The sequence below is a fragment of the Canis lupus genome, chromosome 2 (genome assembly GCF_003254725.2).
Source record: "Canis lupus dingo isolate Sandy chromosome 2, ASM325472v2, whole genome shotgun sequence".
In the NCBI taxonomy this organism is placed as follows: Eukaryota; Metazoa; Chordata; class Mammalia; order Carnivora; family Canidae; genus Canis; species Canis lupus.
The window spans coordinates 60634831-60650035 of record NC_064244.1 but is presented as its reverse complement, the minus strand read 5'-3'; the positions used below and the strand labels follow the sequence as shown (position 1 = coordinate 60650035).

Sequence of the window (15205 nt, the reverse complement as noted above, 5' to 3'; positions counted from 1 at the left end):
AGAACCAAACTCATAATGTCCTCAGTAGAGACATCTGGTGGTATGGAGAGGAGAAAACTGAGAAGGGAATTCCAATACTGCTGTCCTGGGGCTGGTTTGTATTCAACTATAGAATGCAGAGTGGAATGATTTTTAAAAATACCCCCTGTGGTTCTCACTCCAAATCTACCCACAAAAACTGGATTTCCAACAAACGACTCACCCAAGCCAGAAAATGGGAATCTAAAAACAAACTACAAAACTAAATAAATAGCCGTGTCTCTCTATTTTTAATTCTCTTTTCCATTACAGCATTTCCCATAGTATGTCCTAAAGAATACTAGTCCAGAAAGATGATCTCTAGGAAACAGGTGTCATTCTAAGTTCAGGAATCAGTGTTATATTAGTCATGGTTCTCTAATTGAAAATTATAGAAACTAGTTCCATCTAGCAAATACAACAAAATGAGACTTTAAGTCCATATGGTTATTTCATGGAATTGCGTAGCAGAAATGTGGTGGGTCTTAGGAAGGTAAGAGGTCTAGAAAACTGCCAGAATTTACCCTTGATCTGGTGTCCATTTTTCTCTGTATGCTTGCTCATTATTCCCTTTCTCCAGACCCATTTTCTTTCCTTTGCTGGTTAATATGGTAGAAGATGGCTGCCCCAAAGCTCTCAATTTCACATGTTCCAAGCATGGAGAGTCTTGTTTTCTCTTGAAAGTGGAATCCGAGGGATCCCTGGGTGGCGCAGCGGTTTGGCGCCTGCCTTTGGCCCAGGGCGTGATCCTGGAGACCCGGGATCGAATCCCACGTCAGGCTCCCGGTGCATGGAGCCTGCTTCTCCCTCTGCCTGTGTCTCTGCCTCATTCTCTCTCTCTCTCTCTGTGACTATCACAAATAAAAAAAAAAAAAAAAAAAAAAAAAGTGGAATCCGATTGGCTTAACTGGGGTCAGGTGGATACCCCTGAATCATTACTCATAATTGAGTATAGAGTGGGAAAAATAGGACCACTGGACATAAATCTGGCCCCTGGGGGCCCAGCCACATGGATAGCAGTGACAGTAATCCAAAAGAAAAAAGATAATTATGACTTGAGCAAACATTCCAAAATGTTTCAACTATATTTTATCCCTTTGTTACTCAACTCAAGTGTGTACTTGAAGCTTTCCTCTTGGGATTCTTGTTAAACATGAAAGTCAAGGACCCTATTTAACTTGGCTCACTTTAGTGCTTTCTGCATTCATTGTATTGTGGAATTCTTTTGGAAGTAAGGCCATTATGACTCTATGAAACACAGGGAAATGCTGCTCTGAGGAACTGCATTTAAACTTCCAATTCACAGTACTGCAATTCTATTTTTTGAAAGTACCCTGGGAAGCACAAGGGAGTTCCTTTCTAGTGATGGAACAATTCTGTATCTTGCTTGTGGTGGCAGTTACATGAATATATATACATGATAAAACTGCACAGAACTACTAATGCTACACACGCATATACACACACAAGTAAAAACATAAAATCTGAGTAAGGTCTATGGTCTAGTTAATAGTATTGTACCAATGTCAATTTCCTGGCTTTGATAATGTAGTGTAGTTATGAGAGTGTTACAATTGGGAGAAGCTGGGTGAAGGGTATATAGAACTTCTCTGTACTGCTTTTGTATTTCCTGTAAGTCATAATTATTTTGAAATAAGAAGTTAAAAAGAGTCACTTGATGGCTGTGAAAGAAAATGATTTTGGTTTAAAGCATGACATAAAAAGACATACTATAAAATTTCTGTATCATAAAAATGTCTTAAAGTCCAACCAGCTCACCCATTGCATTTGCTCTGGCCCCTTATGATTTGATGTTATGTATCCCAAAGCCTTTGCTCGTTCTCGATAAAGTCGAATTGCTTGATCCATGGGAATCCGTAATCTGAACCAGTATTCCACTATGCCAAAATTTGGGATGTCTCCTTTAGTTCCTTCAAATCAATGCATAACTCACTGTTAAAATTTTATTCTGAGTAAAATAATGTATGACTTGCACAAATGATGTGTGATTGGCAAAGAACAGAGCTGAAGAAAATAAAGTTATTTCTGCAAGTTGAGTTTCATTGTATGTTAAGTATTATTAAAGAGCAATGTCAAATTATGTTTGAGATATTCCAATTCATACTATTTAAATCCTTCCAAAATATAAAGAAAAAAAACCTAAACACTGTATTACATACTCCACAGATTCTTTTTGATGCTACAGTAGCTTGTTTTTAACAAGTTGTACTCCATGTAGACTGACAGATACAATATAAAATCTCAAAATTTTAAATATAAAATTCCACATTATAATTCAGCTTTCAAGAAATCTTTGGCACCTTCCCACTTCTCTACTGTGCCACAAGTACCGGGACATATGCCATAGCTATGCCAAATATATTTCAGATGTAATACATGCTTGCATGATGTTTCCCCTTGTACACTCTCACTACTCTTTTCAACTCGGGCAGCTATTCATCTCTCTTCCTCTGTGAAGATTTCCTCTACAGTTTCTGGGGGACTTAGAAGCTCTCTGCTTCCTTCAAAGAGGGGAAAGATTTGTCCTCTCATTAGGACACTGACTCCTTTCACTTAACTGTCTATTCACCAGCGTATTTCTCCACCCACACTCCAAGTTTCTTGAGGCCAAGGGCTGTGGTTTCCACTGATATATTCCTACCAATGTGACTAGTATACAATGGGTACTCAATATTTGTTGAATAGAGGATATTCTATACTTAAGCTTTCCTGAGCATAGCATATTATTAAAACTATTTTCCCCATTCTCTTCTACTTCATTATTTACTTTCTCACTAATGGATCATCAACAAACAAACATGATTCTATCTACTATCTTTTTTAAAAAAAGTCCTAAAACCAGAATATTAATGGATACACATAATTTGCTTGTACATGCTTAAAATTTCTTTGGAAGAATTCATAGCTTTGGTGAGGGGGTCCAAGGTAGTTGAGGGACAGAAGTGGGAGAGAGAGGTGTTTTATGGTATAAGCTTTTACACCTTATGATTTTTGAATCATGTAAATATGTGTTACCCCTGTGATCAATCAATCAATCAATCAATCAAATAAAATCCCTCCCCAGAAGCTAAATCACCCTCTTTTCTTTTTGAAATGGTTTCTTGGCTGGCCTCTAGGATACTGTTTGTTCTTTAGTTTGCCTTCTAAATCACTGGCCACTCTTTAGTTTCCTTTGCTGGTGTCTCTTCTTCCTAAACTCTAAATTGTGCAGTTTTCCAAGGCTCAATCCTTGGCCACTCTCTCTGCATTGTGTACATTCAGCCTCTATGTGAGATTACAGAGGCCAAAGCCTTAAAATATATTCCATATGGTAATGACTCTCCTTTTCATTTGTTTATCCCCAACCTTTGGGGAGGTGTATCCAATGGTAAGCGTGCCATCTCTATTTGGCTGTCCCAACAAGACAGTCTTAAGTTGTTCAAACAAAATTGACTTTCTTTCTCAGATTTGTTCCTTTCTCAGGCCTAACTCAATAAATGGCTTCCCTATTCTCCTTATCCTGCATGCCAGAAATTCTTGCCTCCTCCATTTTCCTCATTACTCTCCATCTGGTTGATAAGCAAATCTTGAAGTTAATCAAACATCAACTGAAAAAAACTGCTTCTTGTCACCGTTCTCATTACCATCTTAATCTGAGCCATCATCATCTTTCCACAAATTAATGCAAGAGCCTGAAAATGGTCCTAATTTTCCCTTTTGGCCCCGAGAGTCTATTCTTCCCCCAGCACCCAGGGTGGTTTTCCTAAAACCTACGTGTGATCATGTCACTTTCTTCCTCAAAACTCTCCAGTGACTTTAATTACTCAGAGAAAAAAAAAATCCATTTGCCTCATCAGGACCTACAAGTTTCTAGAGCATGATCTGGTCCTTCTACTGTTTTTTTTGCTTTTGTTTTTTAAAGTGTACTTTTTTTTAAAAAAAAGCTTTTATTTAAATTCCAGTTAGTTAACATACAGTGTAATATTAATTTCAGGTGTACACTTTGGTGATTCAACACTTCCATACATCAAGGTGCTCCTTCATCCCCATCACCTATTTCCCCATCTCCCACCCACCTCCCTGCTGGTAATAGGCAGTTTATTCTCTAGAGTTAAGAGTCTGTTTCTTGGTTTGCTACTCCTCCTCTTTTTTTTTTTTTCCTTTGCTCATTTGTTTTGTTTCTTAAATTCCACATATGAGTGAAATCATATGGTATTTGCCTTTCTCAGGCTGACTTTGTGTACTCATCCTTCTTTTGCTTTAATCACATTTCTGCTTTAACCATTGGCCTTCCTGCTGTTCCTCCAACATGTCATCTTTGTCTATCTTGGTACTTGCTGTTTCCTCTTCATGAAACATTCTTCCCCCGGACGTCATGGATCTTTACTCAGTTCACCTATCAAGGAAGCTCTTATCTGAATTAGCAACCTTCCATCTTTGTTAGCTTGTTCATTTTTCTTCATCTGATGAGATACGAATTTGTTTTATGGCCTGTCTTCCCCTCTAGAAGATAAGCTCCATGATGGCGGGGGTTCTGTCTTACTTAGCACTGACCACTGTATTTCCAATGTCTAGTAATGGTGATAACATAAGCTCTTAAACTCGGATAAATGACTACAACTAATATTTAATCAAAAAAGGGTATTATATGGTAAATAAATCTGTGCACTTATAAACTTGTGAAAAATTAATTGCCATTGCACTGACATCATTAATGACATTTAGGATAGTCTAATCAACTGTAGGCAGATTACTTAGAGGACACTGTCCTACCCTCAAGGCATCTTGAATCCATAAGAAAAGACAGTAATGTAGAATACCATATTAATATACAAATCAAATTAGTGATTCAAATATCCAAAGCTTATAAGATTGTACTTACCAACCAAACTTGCTGTGCAAAATATTCGACCGCTTTTTTCTAGAATTTCATGGAATCTCAACTGACCTGCTGCAATTGTTTCGTAATCTGTGCTGTAAGCTTGGTGGACCTCAAGAGTGATAGTGTTCTTCTGAATATATTGTAAAAATAAGTCATTAACATGAACGAGATATTGAGAAGTGAAGTTATATTCTGGGTGAAGGCCTTGCACTATGGGAGTTGTCTGTAGCTCAAAATCATAGAAAGCATAGGTACAGAAAGTGATAGGCTCTTTATCTCCAGATGCCCGTAAAACTTCAGAAGAAAACGTTACTTTGTTGATATGGATTTCAAGTAGGTTTTCGCCTCGTTCTAAGTGAATGGTTTCATCAAATTCATCAACAGAGTCATCTGGTGTGATTTCTGGTTTAAATTTATACTGCTTGGTGCCATAGGCAATATCCTTTAATTGGGCTGCAAGAGAAGACACAGAGTTTAGATATTTTAAAATATTGACATATGAAGATACAAACTGGCTTTTGAAGTGGTAGGAAGTCTAAGTGCTTTGGTGAAGAGTCTCAATCTTAAATTCTATGACTACACTGTTTTTCTGTGAGTAATACTGTATTCTATAAAAATTCATCCTTTGTTTTGACATCACTTATTAACAACAAAATTACAACGTAAGTTATAACACAGCCTGTACCAGGGGAAAGGAAAAAGGAAAAAAAAGGCTTTTGAATGAACAGCTGAGGTAAATATTTGGATTCCCCCTATTCCTCTGCTTCTGCTTTATTATATTCTCTCCTTTAAAGTCAATTTCTCTTTCCACTGACTCCTTCCCTTCAGCTTATGGAAATATATACTTTTCTACTTTGGGGGTGATGGATATGTTTACTGTCTTGATTGTGGTGATGGTTTCACAGTGTATCCATGGGCCCAAACTCCTCAAACTGTATGCCTTAAATATATGCAGTTTAAAGTATGTTAATTATACTTCTATAAAGCTGCTTTTTAAACAGATATATCTCTTTCTAGATACACATTTTATCCCCATGTTACATCTAAATTTATGGAAAAAGTAAAATACTTTTTCGTATCTACAACTCCTCATCTAACAGACACTTTTCAACTTCCTGCAAAAAAGTATCTGCCTTACTTTTCTCATGAAACTGCTCCAGAAAAGGTTATCATTAACAAATTAATTGCTAGATGGAACAGACTTAGGTTCTTGTATCACTTTATATTTCTTTGCTTTCTCGACAATGATGGTCACTTTCCCTTTTATGAACCCCTATCCTACCTTGGTTTCCATGTCATCGTCTGCCCTGCTTCTCCTTCTACCTCTCTTGTTCTTTTCTAAGGGTTTCTCTTTTTTTCATAGTTTGCTGGGGGTCCTGTTTTTATCCTCTTAGCCCTCATATTCTCATGGATGATCATCTCCATCTTTTGTGACTTCTGCTACTAGCAATATGCAAAGACTCTCCTCTTTCTATTTTTAATTCAGTCTATTTCCTGAATTCCAGACCCATACATCTCATGGTTTGCTGAGCCCTCTGCCTATGAGGGACCCAGCTACAGCAAACTATTTATCCAAAATAGAATATAGCTACTGTAGAGTATTCTCTTCCAGTTATTTCTGTACTCTGAATCTCAAGCACCGGTGTTACCATTCAACCAGTTGCTTAAACTTGTTGCCACAGAATTGTTCTAGTTTTTCTTTCTCTTTACTGTCCCAACCTTCATAGAGTCACGACTATTCAACATTGTCTCTTTAATCTTTCCAAATTTGTCCCTGTCCATTCTCTGTCTACTAATGCCATCTTACCTACATTCCCAGTGTTTGCTACTCAGATTATTATGGAACCCAAAGTGCTTCCTTCCTTCAAATCTTATTTACCCTTTCTAATAACTACAGCATAATCTCCAAAATACAATTCTGGGTATATTACTGCCTACTTTAAAAATTGTTTAGTGGTTTTTTTAGGTTATTAAGTCTCAAACTCTTCAGGGTGGCAACACGGCCTTCATGATTTGGCTCTTTCCAGCCTTACCTGGAGAGATTTTCCTTCCTTTACTAATCATGAGTTCCAACTACAGGGGTACGCATGCAGATTTGCAAATGAAAAGCACTGCGTCCTCTACTGTCTGGAATGCCTTTCACTGCTTTTACTTAGTGGCAAATTCTGTCATCTTTAAAGATTTCAAACCTACTTTGCGGAGTCCTCTCTGAATCTTCAGGTTTAAATAGGCATTCTCTCCTTAGTGTTTCCTTGTTATGTTCTGCATTTTCCTAGCTTCACACTCTTCATGGTCAAGTATAACTGTCCATTTATGTGCTCCATCTTTTTTGAAAAAAAATATTTTATTTATTTATTCAAGACAGCAGAGCAGGAGCAGGGGGAGGAGCAGAGGGAGAGGGAGAAGCAGATTCCTTGCTGAGCGTGAAGCCCAGGTGTGGGGCGGAATGGGGAAGGGAGGACACACATGACAATGCAGGGTGATCCCATGACCTTATAAGATCACAACTCAGCCAAAGTCAGATGCTTAATGGACTGAGCCACCTAGGTGCCCCTGTCCTATGTGCTCCATTTTATCTAAGTTCCTTAAGGGTGGTACCTGAGCTTTTTTTCCTATTTGGATCCTCCCTGCCTAGCACTTTGCTCAGGAGGCATTAAGAACCTGAGCATGTTTAAGGAATGAATTTATGAATGAATGAATTTAAGGGACAGATGAATTATATTGGTGAAGATTTAGTAACACTAATAGGAATGAAAATCCCAAACGATGTGACTTCCTTGTTATTTAGGAAAATTCTATTAAGCAAATTTTTATTGAGTACTACTTGAAATAAAAGGTAAATACTGCTCTTTTGGAAAACTCTGTTCAGGCAGATAAAGATATTTATTGAACCTTTCTACTTAGAGCCATGGTTCTCAAAGTGTAGTCTGGGAACCCCGAGGGTTCCTGCAACTGCTTTGAAGGTTAGTGAGGTCAAAACTATTTCTAAAATACTACTGACATGTCACTTGCCTTTTTCGTTTTTATTCTTTCACAAGTTAAGTGTTTAATGGAGTTCCCCAGGCTACATAATGTGTGATATCATAACAGATTGAATGCAGAAGCAGGTCTAAAAACCCAGCTGTTTTCTATTGAGGTATACACCAAAAAGTTTGCAAAAACGTCAATTAAAAAAAGGTAAAACAATTTAAAACAATGTCACTCTTCTCACTATTTTTTGGTATGGAAAATACAGCTTTTAAAAAATAAATACTGTAACTTATGTTAACATATAACAGGTTTATTAATTTCGCATGACATAAAATAAATATTTTCAAAATTTCTCTTTTAATTCTTAATATGATAAATATAACCCATATAAGCAAGGAGGCCTTTGGGATCCTCAGTAATTTTTAAGAGTGTAAAATTACTGCTGGCATCAATCATTTGAATTAAACATTGTATGTCAGGGGACTTGAAAGAAAGACAAAGTACTTAGCATCATAGAGTTTATATTGCAGTCACAGGGAATATGCAAAACTCCAACAGTAAAGAACACTTACGTAATATAATCCCCACAAATATTTTTTGAGTACATAGGAGGAAAAATGGTTAGTACATAGTTAGTACATAGTATTTTTCAAAGTATAGCCCTGCACCTCTATCTGAATTGCTCGGAGTAATTTCCAAATATATATAGAATCATGGACCCCCAGATCTCTAGGGCTAGGGCCTAGGAAGCTACATTTGAAACAAGCTCCTCATGTGATTTTCATACTTGTTAAAGTCTGGAAACCACTGCAAGGACATTTCAAGTAGATGAATGATCAGAGCCAGCTTCTTGGCACAGGCGTGCATTGCAATTGGGTAGATTTCAAAGCAGGGTAAAAGGGTATATGTTGGGCATAAAGGAGGCTCTCAGGTGGAGCAAAGGTACCGTGGTAGGACTGAGAAAGGTGAATCTGACAAAGAGCAACCGCACTTGTTTGGATGAGATACATAGCTTGTTTAGAAGAGAAATTAGAAACGGGGTCTACAAAGTTAGGTCTACAATGTCACAAAGTACTTTGAAATCTTGCCTACAACACTGAATCTGGAAAGCAACAAAATTACTAAAAATTCTTGAGTAGGAAAGAAGCAGATAAAAACCAATCTTTCTGATAAAACTCCATAAATTCTGAGAATTTATTAATTACAGCTATGAATCAGAAAAATATAGAGCAAAAATAAATCGTGAATGTAGATTTGGATGACATTTTCAACTATTGTAAAATCCATTCATCTAGGTACTGTGGACAAAGAACTGTACCTTCTAGTTTCTGGATGCGTGCAGCTCTGGTATCAAGAAGATGAACATATTGTTCCACTTTGAGTTCATAATCTTGCTGCAAATTTTCCATCTTCTGGGTCACTGCTTCAACTTCCATCTAAAAAATAAGAGATAACAAGTTTCAATACTTAGGATTAGTTCCATTTTCATTTTTTAAAGCAATATGACTCAAGCATTTCCTAGATCCTGGGGCTATCAGGAACTGTAAACCATGGTTTTCTGACCTCCAATAGCTTATAGCTTAGAAAATTGTGCTTGGCGATGTCCATAAATCAGAAGTAAAATTAACAAAACCCCAGATGCCTTTTCATGGAGGTGATTTTCCTGTTTGTTAAAGGCTAAAATAACATGTGGTTGTGTAGGATAACTACAATCCATTTACAGAAAGTGCTAGTACCAGCAAAGGTGAATTCATTGCTGCTATTTCTTCTCTAAAACCAGGACTTTAAAAAAATTATTTGTTTTTAAGCTATTTACTCTAAGAACCTAGTTACAAGATCAAATTCCAGGCATGTGGGTAATGCACGATAAGAGATTATGACAGATAATAATACATAATACTGCTTTGGAAAGTAAATCACCAGGAGTGTATCACAGGAAGCCTATTCTCCCGACTTAGTGCAGCACATTACCTGATAATCTTTATTAATTTTATGTTGCATAATTAGCATGTTTCGTGTCTTTTCAAGTTCTTGTACTGTTTCTGCGTGAGTTGCTTGTAGCTCTTTCATGGAGCGTTCTAGATCTTTGTTAATTTTATTGTCTACTTTCTCTAAGAAGGAAAGGTCTCCATTTTTTTGTGATTTTTCAGCCTAAAACAAAAACATGTTTTATTATTGAAATAAGAGTTTCTAAAATGTAATCATGTGAATTAATATAGATATAGCAGGGAACAAATCATTAATTGAAAACAGATATATTTCCATTTTCCATCAGGAATTAAAAAATCCTGATACAGAGAATATATTTGGATAGACATTTGGAACAATTACAGAGAATTCTAAAAACAGTTTATTACTTCATGACATAAAGAAGAATCATGTACATTTCTATTTCTTCAATTGATTAAAAGCTACACTGTGTTGATTTAAAGGGAACAAAATGTATTTTCTCAGGTCTTCTTATAAATAACAGAATATCCTAGACCTGAAAAATATCTTCTGGTAATATTTATAATTCAATATTTTATTTAAGATAATAGGGTATATACCAATATCTCTTAGGACAGAAAATTACTGATTAGTTTTATAGCGAGGTGTATAAAAGTGAAATGTTTGTTACAGTTGGAGAAAGTGCTTTAAATAAGAGTTTTTGAGGTCTATTTTAATGTAATTTTGATGTCATTATGAAATATGTATATGCTATAACTAAATGTCACCTGACCACTTTCCTGAATAATTCATTCTCTGAGTATAAGGGTTACAGACAAGGGTCATCATTATGCTGAAACAGTTATATGTAGACATGAAATTCATGGTGAAGTTCAGAAAGTTACCTTTATAAGTAGGAGAGCTTCACTCAATTCATCAGCATTAATATCACTATCCTGCAAAAGATAGAGTAAGTAAAAGCTCACAATGAGATATTAATGGAAAGTACAAGAGACATTCCAACTATGCAGATTATCCTCATGGAACATAAGCTGCCTGATACCATGAATTAAGAAACTAAGTACACGAGACATTCCAACTATTCAGAATCTCCTCCTGAAATGTAAGCTGCCTAATAACCATGAATTAAGAAATTAAGTAATATATTTGAAGTCTTTTGCTTTGTACTACAGTTTCCTCCAAGCATAAAATACTGAGATAAAAATTTGGAGTTTATTTCCTAAGTAAGAAAATAGTTCACCTGGTTGTAAAACTTCATGCGGTGTTTAAGGTCATCAAGTTGTTGCTTTTGTTCCAGATACTGTAACTGTAGTTCTCTGTTTTCTTGAGTGAGTTTCTCATTTTGGTCTTAGAAAAAAAGTTGACACAATTAGAAAGGTAAGAGAACATGAGGCATAAGAACGTATTTAAAATTGATATAATTCCTGATACGTATTGTTCTGGTCAGAGGAAATTGTGCTAGCACCTAGACAAAGGCAGTGAGGGAATGAGGAACAAATGAACGCTATCATGTGTCTACCATATGATCCAGTTGCTTATCAAAAACTGAAGACTTAAGTTCACAGTATTAATATAAGGAAATTGTGGCCTCTGGGACTTCAAAGGAACATTCTATCTAAAATACCTAAGAAAATATGTTTCTAAATCTATGATTTTTACTTACTTATTAAGGGTCCTGAAAGGCATGCAAAAAAATTTTTGTCTTTTAGTGTCTTAATTGACTTCCTTAAGTTTTCTTTTCCCAATTTAGCATAAAGTCTTTTTATTAAAACAACATTAATTTCTCTGGTATTAACTAAACCCATCATTTTAATCAACCACATTTTGAACAAATCTGTTAAGATAGGAGAAATGGATTCTCAGCTAGTGCATGGTAGCATCAGTAATAATTCATGTGTGCTCTTTATTCATTGAGTTTGTACTGTTAATTAGTAGGACATGGACTCAAAGCTGTCGTTAAGGACTATAGATAGGTTATGTCTGCCCAGGCACTCACTTGCCTGGACTCACAAGTAGGAGTACAGGGTACAGCTACAAAAGATGGTAAATTCATAAAGAGACTAATTTTTCATTCCCTGCGTTAAACATATGTTTAACTTAAAAGAAAAAAAAAAGAGTTAGCTAACAAATCTATTCTTTAGTCTCATGTTCTTCAGCATACCTCTCAACACAGTTCACTGTGGGGGGTCAAGTATCCTTTCTGGCTCCCCGTAGACTAACTCCAAACCATGTCATCCAAAGTGTCTCCTAATCTCATCCTATTTTCAAAGATTTGTGTTTATCAAAAGTCCTCAATTCAAGTTGTACATTTTTGTTTCCTTTTCTTAAAAAAAACAAGCCAACACATTTGCCAAGAATTCTTTACATGAATACACAAATACATTTCTGATTTTTAAAATGCTTTGTGTTCCCAAGCTATAAATATTACATGTAAGTGAAAATCATAAATTACACAATTAAGAAGAAAGGGAATAAATTTGGATTATTTTTGATGTCACATATTTCCTGACAAACTAAAAAGCAAAAAAAAAATGTGACTCTAGGGTATGCAGAGACATTTTAATATCAAATATATAAACATTTTTATCTTATCGATGAAAGGTTAAAAGGTTATACTCAAGTATAAGTTGCTAATACTAAGTGACCTAAATGAGACAATTTCCAAATGTGAACAGTACTTGGAAATTTTGAAGACAAATACTTGTCTTTAAACTAAAAATTAGGATTAATTATAAACATGAATTTGTAGAGGAGATAAACATCTTTTTCAGTTACAGAATAGAGTAAGAGTGTGGAATGCTTTCTTTTATGTTGATTAGGTTAAAAAACCTAGATAGGAATGGTTAGGTAACAGAAAGAAAGTTAAGTACAGTAAGAAAAACGTAAAACCAAAGGTCTTGAGGCTGATATAATTTCCTTCTCTGGCCTGCAAGAAGTGCTACGGGTTGTGAGGTTGAGGTAAAGGGGAAAGGACATGACGACTTCATCCAAAGTATATTTTGATTACTAGTTTTATGTTCTAGTTTTTCTATTCTCTCAATATTTCACAGCAGGGTCCTGAGAATGATATGCTAGTAGGTATAAATAAACTTATTCAAATGTTTCTTCCTTTGTTGATTTCTGTTTCCACAACAATGTCCCCGTTTCCCCTCATATTTTTAAAAGTAGGATGTTATTAGTGGGAAAGTATTTTATTAGTGGGAAAAGACATTACTAGATACTAGTACCTTTCTTTCTACTAAATTTTATGTAGAATTATCCACAATATTTTCCCTTTCTCAAACTGTTTATTGGGGATATAACTCCTGGGTCTTTAAAAAGCACGGAGATGCTATAGTTCAAAGAAGAGATAGACTTGCTGAATTATAATATGAAAAATCAAAGCATCCTGTACAAGATGAAAAATAACCTCCTTACCTTATGATTTGACAAAAAGCAGGTTAAGCTAAACAGTATTTTATTCAAATGAGATAACATTTTACTCTTTTAAAATTATGTTCTTCAAGCACACCATTAACAAGCAGAGTGCAGAGAACAATTCAACTAAACAATTTTCAGAGCTCCTTTGTGCTAATATCTTCAGCTGTGATCAATATAACCATATGCATTATGCTGAATTATGCATTTCAGCTAAAGATAGAAAGGAACTTTCAAAAGCAGGGCCTTTAAACACATGCAGTTAATTTAAGCATTAACCAAATGCAAACTGCATTTACATATCCTTCCCCCACATATTCACACAATCTGAAACTAATTTGTACCTTGAATAAAGAGGTGAGTATTCTCTAAAAATAATTTGCCAGTTAGATGAATGATTCTAAGAACCCAGGGAAACATCTTCTGGCAAAGAACACTTGATACATGAAAAGGTAAATGTGTGAAGAGACTTCAAAGTAAAATGAAACAATTTAAAAATCTGTAATACAAAAAGGAACTTTCTAATATTAAAAGATTTCCTTATATAGACAATTTCAATTTTTTTTTGTTTAGTATTTCCCTGGGGGAAAAATGATTCAAGGCTGTAATATTTTTCTTATAATCTATTGTAACATTTTCACAAAAAACCCCCAAACTTTAATCATTAGATCTATAAATTTCAGGAGGTCAAGCAAAATAAATAACAGTTGTACTAAAAAGAAAGATTCAGTTCTAGCAATTTTTCTTAAGGAAACAACTGAATAAATGTGTAAATATTTGTGTAGAAAGATGTTTATGATACTTAAAAAAAAACTAAAGCTATTTAAAAATTCATCCACAGAAGACTTAAACAATCTTTGGTACATCTTCACATGGAAAACTATGACAACTTAATAAATGGTGATGATGATGTGGATTTATATTTATACTCAAGGAACGATTTCATAATATAGTAAATAAAAAAGCACATTATAAGACTGTGCATACAGAAACAACTCTGGAAGGATATACATAAAAATATTAATAATGATTATTTTGTGGGTTGTGTGATTGAGTGACTTTTAGAATTTTTTTTCTTGTTTGCTTACTGGACTTTTTTTAGTGGTATACATGACATAAAAAGTAAAAAAAATGAGGAATGTATTAATGGTGGATTAAAATGACTTAGCAACTTCAGTTTTAATAATTTAAAAGAACCGGGATCCCTGGGTGGCGCAGCGGTTTGGTGCCTGCCTTTGGTCCAGGGCGCGATCCTGGAGACCCGGGATCGAATCCCACATCGGGCTCCCGATGCATGGAGCCTGCTTCTCCCTCTGCCTGTGTCTCTGCCTCTCTCTCTTTCTGTGACTATCATAAATAAATAAAAATTAAAAAAAATAATTTTAAAGAACCTTTGGAATTAATTCAGCAATAGATAGTTTTTTTTAAAAAAGACCACCAAGATTCTATCCCCTTAAGAGTTTCTTTCCAGAGACCAATTCAGATGCTTAGAGATAAAGAATTTTGGAGTTAATATTTGGGGATATATAGAAAGCACAGAAATAAGGCAGGTCTTTTTTTTTTTTTTTTCCCCATTTCTCTTCCATTAAGAATGGAGAGTTTATATTTGTTGTTGGCAAAAAGAGAGGGAATATAGAGTGATTCTGCTTCCTTCAGTCAGCAAGGATTTACTGAGCAACTACTAAACAAAAGCACTCTGTTAAGTACCACATAAAAATCAGGAAATATGTATCTTTGACATCAAAACTTTTAAGTGCCCACCCAGTCACAAATCATGCCACTATTTTATTCTACTCACAGTATTTCCAAGAAAAATTCATAATTTTTCACGAAATTCAGTCACTTGGTAAATAAATATTGCAAATGTGTCTTTCACTGAAATTAAGACTACATTGATTATAAGTGTTCTGATTTCATATTTCTTAAAATATTAAAAAAAGGTCAGACCATAATTTTAAAATGTTATCA

General features: G+C 35.1%; 1 protein-coding gene across 5 annotated transcripts in view; it reads right to left on the bottom strand.

Annotated features, from left to right (window-relative positions):
- The window catches only part of RPGRIP1L (RPGRIP1 like), a 94195-nt gene that overhangs the window by 44946 nt on the left and 34044 nt on the right, over positions 1–15205 (bottom strand). For all 5 annotated transcript variants that reach the window (XM_025447099.3, XM_049104389.1, XM_049104384.1 and 2 more), the window contains 6 exons: positions 11061–11167; positions 10705–10755; positions 9842–10021; positions 9189–9306; positions 4901–5353; positions 1798–1949 (listed from right to left, as the gene is read on the bottom strand). In XM_025447099.3, coding sequence (XP_025302884.1) covers positions 1798–1949; positions 4901–5353; positions 9189–9306; positions 9842–10021; positions 10705–10755; positions 11061–11167 — 1061 coding nt within the window. The remainder of the gene's footprint in view (positions 1–1797; positions 1950–4900; positions 5354–9188; positions 9307–9841; positions 10022–10704; positions 10756–11060; positions 11168–15205) is intronic.